The 13,706-nt window shown below is 41.1% G+C and overlaps 1 protein-coding gene across 2 annotated transcripts in view; it reads left to right on the top strand.

The window, feature by feature from the left end:
• The window catches only part of setd1a (SET domain containing 1A, histone lysine methyltransferase), a 33,225-nt gene that overhangs the window by 10,066 nt on the left and 9,453 nt on the right, over window positions 1–13,706 (top strand). For both annotated transcript variants that reach the window (XM_030141055.1, XM_030141053.1), the window contains exons 8-17: window positions 725–1,717; window positions 3,952–4,119; window positions 5,063–5,147; window positions 5,241–5,383; window positions 5,874–5,907; window positions 5,992–6,184; window positions 6,276–6,310; window positions 7,031–8,307; window positions 9,413–9,764; window positions 11,110–11,291. In XM_030141055.1, the coding sequence (XP_029996915.1) occupies window positions 725–1,717; window positions 3,952–4,119; window positions 5,063–5,147; window positions 5,241–5,383; window positions 5,874–5,907; window positions 5,992–6,184; window positions 6,276–6,310; window positions 7,031–8,307; window positions 9,413–9,764; window positions 11,110–11,291 (3,462 nt within the window). The remainder of the gene's footprint in view (window positions 1–724; window positions 1,718–3,951; window positions 4,120–5,062; window positions 5,148–5,240; window positions 5,384–5,873; window positions 5,908–5,991; window positions 6,185–6,275; window positions 6,311–7,030; window positions 8,308–9,412; window positions 9,765–11,109; window positions 11,292–13,706) is intronic.

Here is a 13,706-nt window from a genome sequence, read left to right as displayed (position 1 = left end):
ATTTTGTCAGTCGGGGTTCACACACTTTAACATGCATCACACACTGAAATTTGTCTTCTGCCTCTGACCCATCATCAGGTGCCCGGGGATTTTTTTGAAGTTATTTTTTTAATAGAAGCTTTAGAGAGTTAGCCTAATGTCTATTTTTCATCTGCAGTCCCTGGACAGATGTTAAATTGTCACCCTAAAAGGTAGCACAAGGTTATTACCATACAATTTTTAAAACATAAATTTCAGATACCTAAACACAGACGAGTACAATATAAGTTGTGCAATACAAAATTTACAATTAATAACATATTGGACAAAGTAAGTAAAAAAAATATTAAAATACACTTGATGCTTAGATGTATGAAAAAATACAACGCTGACAGGGCTAAAAAATTTCTAATGTTGGTGGCTCCAGTTATTAACGTACCAGTTTTTTAGAATTTAAACTCCTTGTAAAATGACAGTTCTCTGATTGACACAGGAATAGAACATACACATCTATAGAACAAAACAAAGCACCCAAGTTACAGCAATATGCGTTTCCCATGTTTTCAGTTCATTTTACAGTTACTTTTTTTTTTTGGAATTTTTATTTTTGCAGGTTTGTATTTTTTTGCTTCAACAAAATTAGAGACTCATGCTTCTGAGGACCTATCGACTATCACTGTTCATGGAGTTTAAACAACCTGATCAGAACATTAGTGAAAACATAAACCTCTGTATTTCCTTCCAGTCCTCCCCCCATTCCTCAGGGGAAGACATGGAGATCTCTGATGAAGAAGAGGAGGAGACGACCATCACCACCGTGACCAGCCACCAGCCCTCCGTCACCTCAGGTTCCTCGCCCTCGTCGTCCCAGGCGGCCTTGCCTTCACAATCCGCGGACCCCTCGTCGTCACCCCCACCCATCTCTGACTCTGCACAGCACTTTGGCACCTCCATGCACCCTCCCATCCCCTCTTACCCTCCTCATCTGCCTCCTCCCCCTCCACCTGCTTACTCCCTCCAGCCCCCGCCTCCCCCTGGCATCCCTCCCCTCCCCCACATGGAGCTGCACCCTGAATACCCCCCTCCTATGCCACACCACATGTACGACTACGCCACCTCCATGGAGCTGATGAACCAGTACAGCGGCGGCGCTCCCATGTCCTTCCAAATGCAAACCCACATGCTCAGCCGCCTCCACCAGCTGCGCATGTCGTCCTCCAGCGGCACCCCCGGCCCAGGAGAGGCCGCCACCGCCGACTACAACTCATATCACCTGCACTCTATGCCCCCGCCCCACACACATCATCCCTACATGGACCAAGAAGGCAGTGGGGCGGGCACTCATTATGACCAGGACCACCGCTACATGCCCCCCCACATGCCCTACCCTTACCCCGACCCCCACAGCACTCAGATCCCGCCCCCTCCACACCACGGCATCCCGCCACCCCACTCCGCGTGGCCGCCACACGTCGTACCCCCGCATTACCCCTCCTACATGCCCCCGCCGGGCTACGGCACCATCCTGCCAGGGGAGGGGGACGAGTACAGGGCTCCAGGGGAAGAGATGCCCATTTTGGCTGAAAATCCACACGAGGCGACGGTGCAAATGGTTCTGGCCACTCTGATCCAGGAAATGAAGAACATCATGCAGAGGGATCTGAACCGCAAGATGGTGGAGAACGTCGCTTTCGCCACCTTCGACGAGTGGTGGGACAGGAAAGAGACCAAGGCCAAGGTGAGGAAGACTGTTCTCAGCGGTTTTATTCTTTCCACTTTGACATTTAAAGAACAGTTTTATCTACATGGTTCTTTTCTTTTCCCCTCTTATTTTATTGAGTTTTTTTCAGTCACAGGTTACATGTATACAACACGCTTTTGTATGTGAAAGGATATGAAGTCAATAACCTCAGTGACAGAAATGTGTATAAAAAAAAATAAAACCTCAACAAACAAAGAGTACCTCAAAATTAAAGAATACAATTATACAATCCCATGTAGGTCAGTCAGTGTAAACATGGTCCATCTCAACCTTTAAGGTGCCTCATTACACACATAATCTCAGGCTCCTATTGGAGTAAATTAAAAAAAAAGATATGTTAATAAGTATAAAATAGAATAGTATAGAACATATAAGTGTGATATATTATTATTTATTAGTATTAAATTAGGTTTACCTCATTCCAGTCCAGCAGGGGAGTGGCCACATATGTGAATACAAAAGACATAACTAATCATTCAGGGATTGCGGGGAAATTTCAATCTGTAGCATGTGAAAGAAAAGGGGTCCACATTGGATAAAATTTGATTTTGGAGCCCTGAAGTGTATATCGTATCTTCTCTACATGTATGCAGTTGAGCATGGATTTGATTTCCTGCGGGTTCTTAAATGTTGCTGCTAAAAAGTCTAAAATAAGGTTGCATTGATTCGATATTAGGATCGGATATCGGCAGCAGTATCAAGTAAGTAAGTAAAGTTTATTTATAAAGCGTTTTTCACAGATAAAAATCACAAAGTGCTGTATGTAAAATGGATGCAATAAAACAACATAAGAATAATTTCATAAAATAAATAAAAAGGATAAATCCATCAACCGAAAGCTTTCCTAAATAAAAATGTCTTGAGCTGGATCAGGGATCTGTAAAAGGAACTGATCCATAAGACCCCTTTAAATTTTTGTGACACGGGCTACGTCACGCATGCCGAGAGTTGAGTGGAGTGGTTGCAAACATAGACAGGAACATGGAGTGAACTAAGGGGTCTGTAATTTGGAGGTATTTCAACCTCACCACACCAGCTAGCTCGACTACAGTTTTGTAATGCTTGTAAAGTGAACGTTGGCAGGGGTGGTGGTACCACTGCCAAATACAACATGACAAATTTAATTAAGCACCTGCAGAAGCACCACGCAAAGGAGCACGAGGAATTCCAGCAGCTCAACAGATCAAAAGCAGTCGCTGCTGCTGGAGATAGTACACAACACTAAATCTACAGCAGGGGTGTTAAACTCATTTTAGTTCAGGGGCCACATTAAGCCAAATTTGATCTGAAGTGGGCCGGACCAGTGAAATAATAACATAATAATATATAAATAATGTCAACTCCAAACTTTCCTCTATGTTTTGGAGCAAAAAAAGTAAAATTACATCATGAAAATGTTTAGATCTACTAACTATCCTTTAAAACAATGTGAATAACATGAACAAACTGAAATTTCTTAAGAAAACTAAGTGCAATTTTAACAATATTATGTCTCAGTTTATTATTGACGCATGTAAATTACAACTTACAGATCACAGTGGATCAACAAATGCACAAAACATTTAATAACAGGGAAAATATCGGTAAACTTGCACTTGATATATTTGAAAATGTTCATATTTGTTCAGTTTATTTGTGTTTTTTGTGTTTTAATTTAAATACAGTGAAATGACATGAAAATCTTTACACTTATGAAGAGAAAAATTTTGAGTTGTGAGTATTTATAGGTTATTATGATAGTATTTTACTGATCCGACCCACTGCATATTAAATTGGTCTGTATGTGGAACCTGAACTAAAATGATTAATATCTTCAGTGTAATTTTTACATTTCACATATTCATCCCAGGGGCCAGACTGGACCCTTTGGTTGGCTGGATTTGGCCCCGGGCCCGCATGTTTGAGACCTGTGCACTACAAAGACTGTAAATCAACAATGACATCGGATTGTTATTGGGTATCGACCGATACACAAGGCCCCAGCATCAGTATCAGCATCAGAACTGAAAAAGCCAGATTGGTGCATCCCTGGTCTAAAAGGATATCATGTACCTTTTAGGCTTTTTTGTGTTTTTTCCAAAGCTTCACTTCTTCTATGGTTTGATGGTAGTTTGTCTTTGTATTCGTTCTTTGCAGCTGAACAAAATATGACAAGGAAAATAGAAATAAAAAGACAGGAATTGTAAACTGAACATATTTTCCCTCCACAGCCTTTCCAGACGATGGTTCGGGGAGTATCTGCTTTACGGGAGGATGAGAAAAAAGAGGAAAAGGTCAACCGTCCTCGGGAACCTCTCATGTCTCTGGTGGATTGGGCAAAGAGTGGTGGGATGGAGGGGTTTGCCCTCCGTGGAGCGCTGCGACTGCCTTCCTTCAAGGTAAAAGCACACAAAAAAACTGATGCTTTGTTTTGAGAGTGTAAAAATCAAATCATATATGAACTGACATGTCTACAGTTTTTAATGAATCATTACCAACAGAATAGAATGAATATTTTTGTAGTTTGCCTTGGTTTTATCTCTATTTTGGCCGTTTTTGAGTACTTTTGATTTTGCCTTTATATACTATATAAAGAAATACTTATTATATCCATGTTTGTTATCTTTTTTTTTTTTTTTCAGCACAACTTCATCTATATCATCTGCCTATTATTTTTTCACTTTAACCGACTACATCAGCACAAAAGGCCAAAAAACACGAAAAATATAAAATCCGATTTGAAAGATTTATATAATTTAATGCATCAATGAACCTTTTCAAAGACTTTAAAAGTGAATATTGGTTCCAAATATTAGATATATAACATTAAAATTGTATTAAATTAAAACTATACTCAAATATTTGACATAAAAGCATATCTTAGGCGTTTTCTCCGGTTTTCTCACCCCCCCGGTCCTCCCAGTTCTCTTATCTGGTTCAGGTGGGGGTCATTGTCACCCTTATCCTGTAATGCTAATGCAGTCTGTGGATTAGAATCCACAGATCCGGCCGGATTTTTCCGTTTTGAAAAAGGACAAAAAATGACAAAGATATGGTCAGAAATATAATGCCCACCCCACATCATTTTCATACTTTTATTCACGTTTGTTTGCTCCGGGTTCAAATCATCATCTCTCCAGTTGTATTTGCTCTATCAACATCAAATAAAATGTGAGAGAGTGTTTCAAGTCTGCACTTTCAAATGCAGTTATCCCCAGTGGTCTACGTAACCAACTTCCGACACTATGACATGTTGAAAATGTCATGTGATTGAGTCACTGGGCCGTGACCGTGGACCCTTAAGGTTTAATGTGTGTAATAATTGTTGGTCCAAATGTGCAGGTAAAACGGAAAGAACCTCAGGAGCTGGAAGAAGAGGACATGAAGAGGCCTCGACCATCAACTCCACCAGACGAGGATGATGAAGGTTCGTGGAGCTCATGTTGACGTTCTTCAAAGAGAATCAACTTAATCCAGTGCCTGTTTGTCTTTAATGTATTAACTGTCGTCTTGTTTCCAGCCGCTGATGGGAGAAGGCCAGAAGCAGACAGACATGGAGCTGAAAGGGACAACAAGAGGAGGAAAAAGAAGCCACGGAATCGCAAACCCTGGGAGCTGGACAGCGAGGGAGAAGAAACATCTGACGGCTCCTCATCTGAAAAGGTGTGATTTATTTATATATGTAGCAGCTCTGTTTCTGTTTAGCAGTTTAACACTTAGCAAATAGACTGTATAAAAATATCACAAAACACAAAAATGTAGGCATGTACAAAAAGCTACAGAATAAAATATTAAATATACATATACTGCTAGAGTACGACTAAAACTACTGAAACATACAAAAGGTAACTATACTACAGATTTTAACAGTTAATCCTCTTGAAGTGTATTTTAAAAATTTAAAGGGAATATAATTAAACTTAAAAAAGAATGACGATAACATCAGTATTTTTGCCACTGCTACAATGTCATGATGTGTGTTTTCCTTTTGCTTAGTGATAATAGTCTGATATTGGCACATTTGAGAGGAATCGCTGTGTTTTCATGTTACTGTAGCTAGGTGGCAGCATTTCACTGTGATCTTTGTACCTGAAGTTTCTCTAGTTTTCCTGTCTTATTCCTGTGTATTGATGATGATCCTTTCTATGTTCAGGACGACGAAGAAGAAAGTGAAAAGGAATCTGACGGTAAATCACAAACAGTCCCTTCATTACTGTCTGTTGGTACATTTGGTCAAGGCTACACTTAAATCGGTCTTTTTTTGTTCATAGACGATGCCATCAGCGCCGACAGCGATGATGAGAGCCTCTCCTCATCTTCTGAGGGCTCTTCTTCTTCAGGTTCCTCCTCTTCATCTTCATCTGAGGATGAGGATGAAGAGGAAGGAGAGCGGGTTGAGAGCGAGGGTCCGGACACGATGGACGAATCGACCATCGACAGCACCACCGAGAAAGACAGTGATAGGTATGAAGTTTGTGTTTGTCAGAGGTAAAATGTCCTCAGGAATCTATTGGCAAGTGGTGTCGGTTAAATATTCTGTTTCTCTGTTTTTTAGGGACAACATCACTTCAAAGGCAGAGGTTCAAACAGGTTGGTACATTTTGAATTTGCTTCCATTTACATGAAATTATGCTACTGCGGAAATTATGAAGTGTTTTGAATGTAGGTGAGATTAAAGGGATTGGATTGGTTTCTGTTCACTCTTCTTTCGACTTCATCTCTTAAAAAAATAACACAAAATGTCAAAAATAATTACCAAAGTGACAAGATATTGTCATGTGTCCTTCTTTAATACCTTTCCAGAGCTCTGGGTTGACACCAAACAGCATGAACCAGGTTCCATTCAAGTTGGGTTACATACAGTATATTTAAATATTTGTTCTTATTTATCTTTTCGTTCAAAAGTTTGTATATTTCTATTTTGAATATTTATCCTTCTGTGTATAATACTGTCATTGTTCCTGTTGTGCACTGAGTCATTGCATCGTAATTTCATTTTGATGCAAATCTTAATGACAAAGTCTGTCTATATATAGGACAAACTCATGTCAACTATTCCATATTTGTCAATACACATATTTAAGGAACCAATCACCAGTTCACTCTTGGCCTTCAGCCAGTCTTTTTTAAGGCATTTTCCCCAAAACTAAATTAGAACACACAACAGCTGACTCATGCCACACAAATAACCTTTTAATAGCCTGGAGGATGTTTGGCTGTAGTTGGCGTCTCTTCCTCCTGTCACAAGACTTAAAAATGTGTAAAAATTGGTTATGAGTCAGACATTCAAAGCTTTTGTTCTTCTCTCAGGTGAAGCCAAGGACGGCAAGACAGAGCCGACAGCAGCACCTACGAAGCGCCCTCCGTCTCCCCCGTACCCACGACCTTCGTCACCTATTGTTCTTGTGCCTCCACTTAAGAAACGCAGGAAGACTGTGTCATTCTCCACAGACGAGGCTGAGAGTAAAACACAGTTGAACGCTCCATCGTCTCCGCCAGCCTCACACGAGTCCCTCCTCCTGTCCCCCGTCAGACCTCCAGAGTCTCCCACCACTGCGACCCCGACCTCAGCCCGTCCCACTCAGGGCATCCAGCTGCTCCCCTTCGCCTCCAAACCAGGTGAGGGCAACGCTCTCATTGTCCCACCCCCCGGACACACCCCAGACTCAGATGAGTCCAAAAGGGGACTCCCTGTGTCTCCACAGACTACACCAACCAAACTGTCTGGCAAACGGGGTTCAGGCAAAGACTCAAAACCCCCGACACCTCCTGTTATGGTGTGTCGCACTGTGCAGAACCTGCCACTGGACCATGCCTCCATGTGCAGGATGGCCTTCGAGGAGGCACCTGCACCACTTCCTGTCAACAAACGGTCCAGAGGAAGACCTCGCACGACAAGCCTGTCTGCTTCTTCTATTCACTCGCTCAGAGAGGAGGATGAGGATGAGGAGGAGAACGAGCATCGGTTAAGACTCCGAGAGCAGCTGGGGGCGTCCAGCCTCCTGCAGCTGGCCTCGGCTCAGACCGCCGACCTGTCTGTACTGGCCGACATCGCTCTGAAAATGGACCCTGAAGCAGGGGACTCAGAGGAGACGGAAACATCTGACGAAGCAGAGGAACAGAAGATGGAGGAGGACATGTTCTCCCCAGAGTCTCTGGCTCTGGTTATGACCCCAGAGGGTGTGATGGTGTTTATGGAGCACAACTACTGCAAACCCCCTGTTCTGTCAGCACCGACAGGCCACAGAAGAACATCCTCTAAACAGGACTCGTCTGTGCTGCTGCCAGCAGACCTCAATACTATTTCAGGGGTTCTTGAAGCACCAGAGGAGGTCATCGGAGAAGCGTTACCATCCAGAGGAGATACAGGAGCATATGGAATGGGAGTGCAGTCTGAGTTTGAGGATGTAGGCCAGGCCGCAGTTTTACCTCCGTCGTCAAAGAAGAAGAACGTGGTTGGCAAGAGTTTAGAACTGGAGAAGGACAAGAGCAAAAAGAGAAGAAAAGACAAAGAAAATGTGGAGGTTCAGCACACAAAAAAACACAAGGAGCCACCTGGAAAAAAACAGAGGAAGCGAAAACTAGAGGTATGTGTCTGGTTTGTTCCTCTGAAAATCGTTTCTGTCTTAATCATGGACGTGTGTCGTATGTAACAGTCTGTCACAACCTGTCTGACACGACCGCTGTGACGTATGAGTCGATTTTGTAACAATTGTTGGTTTCCGTGATGGTGATGCATTTTTCCTGCAGGAAATCGTACATCAAATTTAAAAACAATGAATGTTTGAGTTCTAGGACTTATATAGGCTGTTTGTATGAGACAGAGTGGATTCTGGGAAGAGCAAAGTCGTGTCACTGTGCATTTCTACTGTAACTGTCCAGTCTGACTTGAAAGTGATAATTATAGTGTGACTTTACAGTGGGTTTTCCCTCATAGATTCAGTAACAGTTTGCTTTTGAATAAATGAGCTGCCAGTAATAGTGTTATCTCAGGAGCGTCATAAACAATAACCTCAATTAAAATACAATGTCCTTTATCCTTGGGGAAGTTTGAACTGTAGAGCACCATATTACTGGAATAATGAAACAATACAACAGTACACCACAATAGATACTGCAACATCAGAAAAAAGATGAAATATGGAACCCAAAAACATTAAGAGTAATAATCATAAACCAATAGGACAAGACACTTCCACAGTCAGATTTGAGCTGGTTGGTGAGTAGAGTTCAAAGGGAGAAAAGAAAGTGTTTGTATGGAATGTGGGCCACAGGTAGAAGGACCAAATGTTCCTGACTGTTCGTGTTATTTAACCTAAACTGTACTGTAGGATCCATATACCCCGAGGTCATATTGCATGTAGTGATGCTTTCCATTACAGTGTCGAAGGATGTTAACATGAGGGTGAAATGAAGGGGCTCACGGATGGACAGCCCACTACTTTTTGATTCATAACTTTTAAACCAGACAAGTTTAAGACAAATATTACACATAATTGGAGAGGTCTAAATGCCATCTTAAACATACTCAAAGAGCAAAATTTAGTTTCAAATATTTTTAAATGAAAAATATCAAAAACTAATCAAACATCAAAAAATAATGAAATGGAAACTGCTCTACAGACCTTAACGTAGCCTTAGTGCCTGTAACTTTATTGGTCAGTGGTAGTCATATTGACCTTTTCTGTGCAGGACTCCGATTTGGAGGAAGACGTGGACGTGGAGGAGCTGGAGTCTGGGGAGCTGACCAGTTCAGACACAGAAGACGAGGTGGTTGAAGAGGTCCGGAAGAGTGAGCGCCTCTTTCTCCAGGAGGCGGGGGTAACGTCCCACCGCTGGCCCAAACCCATCCCGGCGCCCGAGCCACTGGCCGTGAAGTTCGAGAACCGCAGTGAGTTTGAACAGATGACCATCCTGTACGACATCTGGAACTCTGGCCTGGATGGAGAAGACCTGATGCTGCTGAAGAAGACGTACGAGAAGCTGTTACAGGACGACCACGGCTCCGACTGGCTCAACGACACTCACTGGGTCAACCACACGAATATCCTTATCAACTATCAGCTGGTTTGAAATATGAAGTCTGTGTGACTAGTGTGTTATTAGAAGCCTTATACACTTGATTTTGTACGTTTAAAGATTCAAGATTCTTTATTGTTATTCAACGCTGGATGATGAATGCAATTAGTGAAATGAAATGAACATTTAAAGAAACACACACATTTAAAATAGAAATAGAAAAACAGAGCAAAGTGCAGATAATAAATCAACATAGAAGAGAAGAAGTGGCTGAAATGTAAACAGACTATTTCATCTTATGTTAAAGTAATTGCACTTTATTTTGTGTAAGTAGATTGCATCGCTATGTTGTAGTATTACTATATTTGCATGTAATGAGCAGCACTGGAGTGGGTTATTGTTCAGTTGTGGTTTGAGTTGTACAGTCTTACTGCGCCCGGGTAACAGCTGTTTCGGAGCGTTCTGGTTCTGGTTCTGGCTCTGATGCTGCTGTCTCATACCTGATGGAAGGTGGACGAACAGGCTGTGTGCAGGGTGGGTGGGGTCCTTCATAATACGTGAAGTCATTTTCCAAGGGTACCTGTAGCAAATTTTCTTGGTTATGATGTAGCGTGGAGTCAAGTACACCCAACTCTGTGGGAGCCTGAACGATCTGAACTGAGAACACAAAAGTGACGTTGTGTTCTCACTTTTAAATTTGTGTTTAGATGTGCATTTTGGGGGGAAATCTGCATGCAGACCGACATGCAAAAGTGTGTGAAATTTCCTATTTATCGATCTAGTGTAAACATCAGGTCAGTGGCGCCTGTAGCTGTACCACTGTTCATGCACACTTGAGTGACATTGGGGGGGGGGGGTTACTATTACAACAACACATCATCAATAGGGTAAAATTAACCTGTCTCATGATGGTCTAATCCCAGACATATTTACGACAACTACCCTCAATATCAACATTAGTATCACATTAATAATACCTCCTGTCATTGCCATGTTTGTTACTGACTTTGCTCTTTTCAATATACTTTACTCTTCTTCGTGGTATTTGGCCAGTATGTTAACTAAGAGCAGCGCCCTCTGGTGGATTGATTGAGTAAACAGTCATTCTAATGTGATGGACGCATCTATGAAGGCAGTGACCCTAGACACCATTAGAAATGGCTATACCTGTTTACATACGTAAAGCGAGTATAAATGAGCCTTTATTAACTGAATTTGTGCCTCTCTTGCTTATAAGTAAAACATAAAGTTCAATTAATGTGTTAATCATGACCAGTACAGGTACACTTTAAAATACTTCCTGTGTGTTTGTACAGTTGTGGTTTGTTTTTGTTTTTTTGCTGTTATTGTCCTTGACCTTTTTGCTCCACTCACCAACTTGCCGAACCCCCGTCGTAAGAAGAAGAGCGTGGACGGGCAGCTTCGCGAACACGTAACAGGTTGTGCCAGAAGTGAGGGTTACTACGCAATCAGCCGCAAGGAGAAGGACGTGTACCTGGACCTGGACCTACCTGAGCAGGTCATACGGGAGGTGGAGAACGTGGACAGTTCGGTGGGTGTCCTCTCTTATGTTCCTACATGCGTAGAACTGTAAAGCTGTGTTGTTTTTAGCTTCCCAAGGAAAATGTGGGTGTGCGGTCAGGCTCGTTTGGTTTTCCAACGACGCTTCCAGTTCTTAGGAAAAGTCATTGGAAAAAATTTCCATCTTCAGAAAAACATTCACGACTATTTCCCGTTGTAAGTTTAACCCATAAAGACCCAAACTTCCACCGGAGACTTTGGATTAATGTTACTGCTGCGTTCATGAGTTTAACTTTGAGCTCATTTCAACAACTTTAACCCATAAAAACCCAAATATCCACAAGCAACTAAAACTAACTACTGATCGAAATTGTTTAATACCTGTTGATCAACTAATCTTATCAATACATGTAAGTAATTGGTGTAAAATACAGTTATTCATCTTTTCATGGTTATCAGATATGACCCATTTGGATGTTCAGAGGCTCTGTAGTTACCATGGAAAGACAGTCACCGATGGAGTTGGATCAATGACAGTGGATGGAGACACTTGTTTTTATAATCAGTTAATGATATATTTTGCTGAAAAAGTCACTTTTTCTTCAGTTTTCTCTGTTTCTGATATAATAACCCTCAGCTTTAATGTGAGCTTTTGTGAAAACCTCCATGATCAGTGAATTCAGTATGTGAAAATACCTGATTTTTCCTGACAAAATGCAAAATTCAGAGGATAATATTATAATAAATGGTGATAAATCACTTAAATATAGAGAAAAATTAATTTGGGAACTGTCATAAAAGTAGCACTGGGTCTTTATGGGTTAATGTCATTCTGCAAACTCGGATCACTTTTATTAAAACTGACATAAAGCAAAGGAAAATGACTGTTTTAGCAATGTCAGTCATTTCTAGTAGCAGTGTGGGTTATTTTTGGCTTATAAATATAATGGTGTCTGTTGAGTTTGTAATGGTACAAATGAACATTAAATGGGTCTCATTAAGTGTCTAGTTTGATCGTTCTACGCTGTTACATTGTGTTCTGTCAGTCGGGAACGGTGGAAAATGTGGTCAACTTAGGCAAACAAGGGTTGTTTTCCTGAATTGTTATGCAGAGCTCGGCTTACTAAGCAACATGTTTTCCATTTTCACTTTGTTCTGTGTCTCTATCACCATGGAGAAAACTTTTTTTTCACACAGTTTTCATTCTTCCCAGTTTGGTGAAGCATCAATATTTTCAGAGTCGTCACCGATTCAGCAGAAAGTGAGATGTTACTGGAGCTCAGCCTAGTCAGTATGTTTGATGTCTTCAAAGCCAGCTCAAACCCAGCTCAGCATGTTTCAGTTGTAATCACTGTACAGTCTTTATTAATTCCAGGTAGACGCAGCTGTGGGTTTGTCTACCTGCTGGTGATCTTTCTATGTTTGGAGTAAAACAGTGGAAGTGTTTTCAAAGGGTATGACGCACTGTAGTATGTATTATTCAGAAGGGTAAGTCATATGAGTGCAGCAGTTATTTATGGTGGAGTTTCAGCAGAACTTGGAATAAACCAGAGGCATTAAAAGAGAGGACAGTAGTCACTTTTCCAGATACTCTCAAATTGCGTGAATATAACTTGCACATAAAAATTTACCTAATGGAAAAATGACAATTTCACCAAAACTCTTGTTTTTTGATGAAAAGTGTTTGTGCTGGCAAGAGGTGGTTTTTCGGGCATAATGCAGTTGGTATATCAAGCAAAACTACGATGGAAAGACCTTTTTCCGCAACTCCAGTTGCGTGAATAACAAAAACAGATGTTGACTGACATTACAACAAGCAAAGAAGAGTTTTATAGGAAACATGGTGCAGTATTTGTAGAAGCACAAGGAAACCTAATCATTTTTTAATTTAGTATTAGATAGAGGGGTAATATATCATAATTATGAATATATCTGTAAATGAACAGGAATTTTATGTTGGTTGCCATGTTTATGGAATGACTTCTCATGTCATCTCGCGATAATAATTAAACAAATCATCGCATCATTACGCACTTCTGTTTTCTCAACATTTGGTAAATATCGGTAAAGTTTTGCACAGATGTCCAATGGAAAAGCCACTAGTGTGAAACTTAGCGGGATGATTTATGTTAGTCAGCCATATTATGTTATATTTTTATTTTGCTTTTATGAGCATTATTACAGTTTGTCCTGATTCTGTGACGTCCCTGCTCTGCGGTAATTACCCACAGTTTAACTCAAATAAGTGGTCTTGGATACCACCAGACCTGGACCAGTACTGTTTTAAAAATGTGTCTTTTAAACACAGCCCTTATAAGATCTGACATATAGTTAACCTCATATAGTCATCCACTATATGGACAGAAGTACATGGACACGTTGAATTCAGGTGTTTCTTTTCTAACAGGGGTCTGGGATACAAAACAATAATGACTAATGTCCTAAT

The sequence above is a fragment of the Sphaeramia orbicularis genome, chromosome 8, assembly GCF_902148855.1.
Source record: "Sphaeramia orbicularis chromosome 8, fSphaOr1.1, whole genome shotgun sequence".
Lineage (NCBI taxonomy): Eukaryota > Metazoa > Chordata > Actinopteri > Kurtiformes > Apogonidae > Sphaeramia > Sphaeramia orbicularis.
This window is presented reverse-complemented; position numbering and strand designations above follow the sequence as displayed.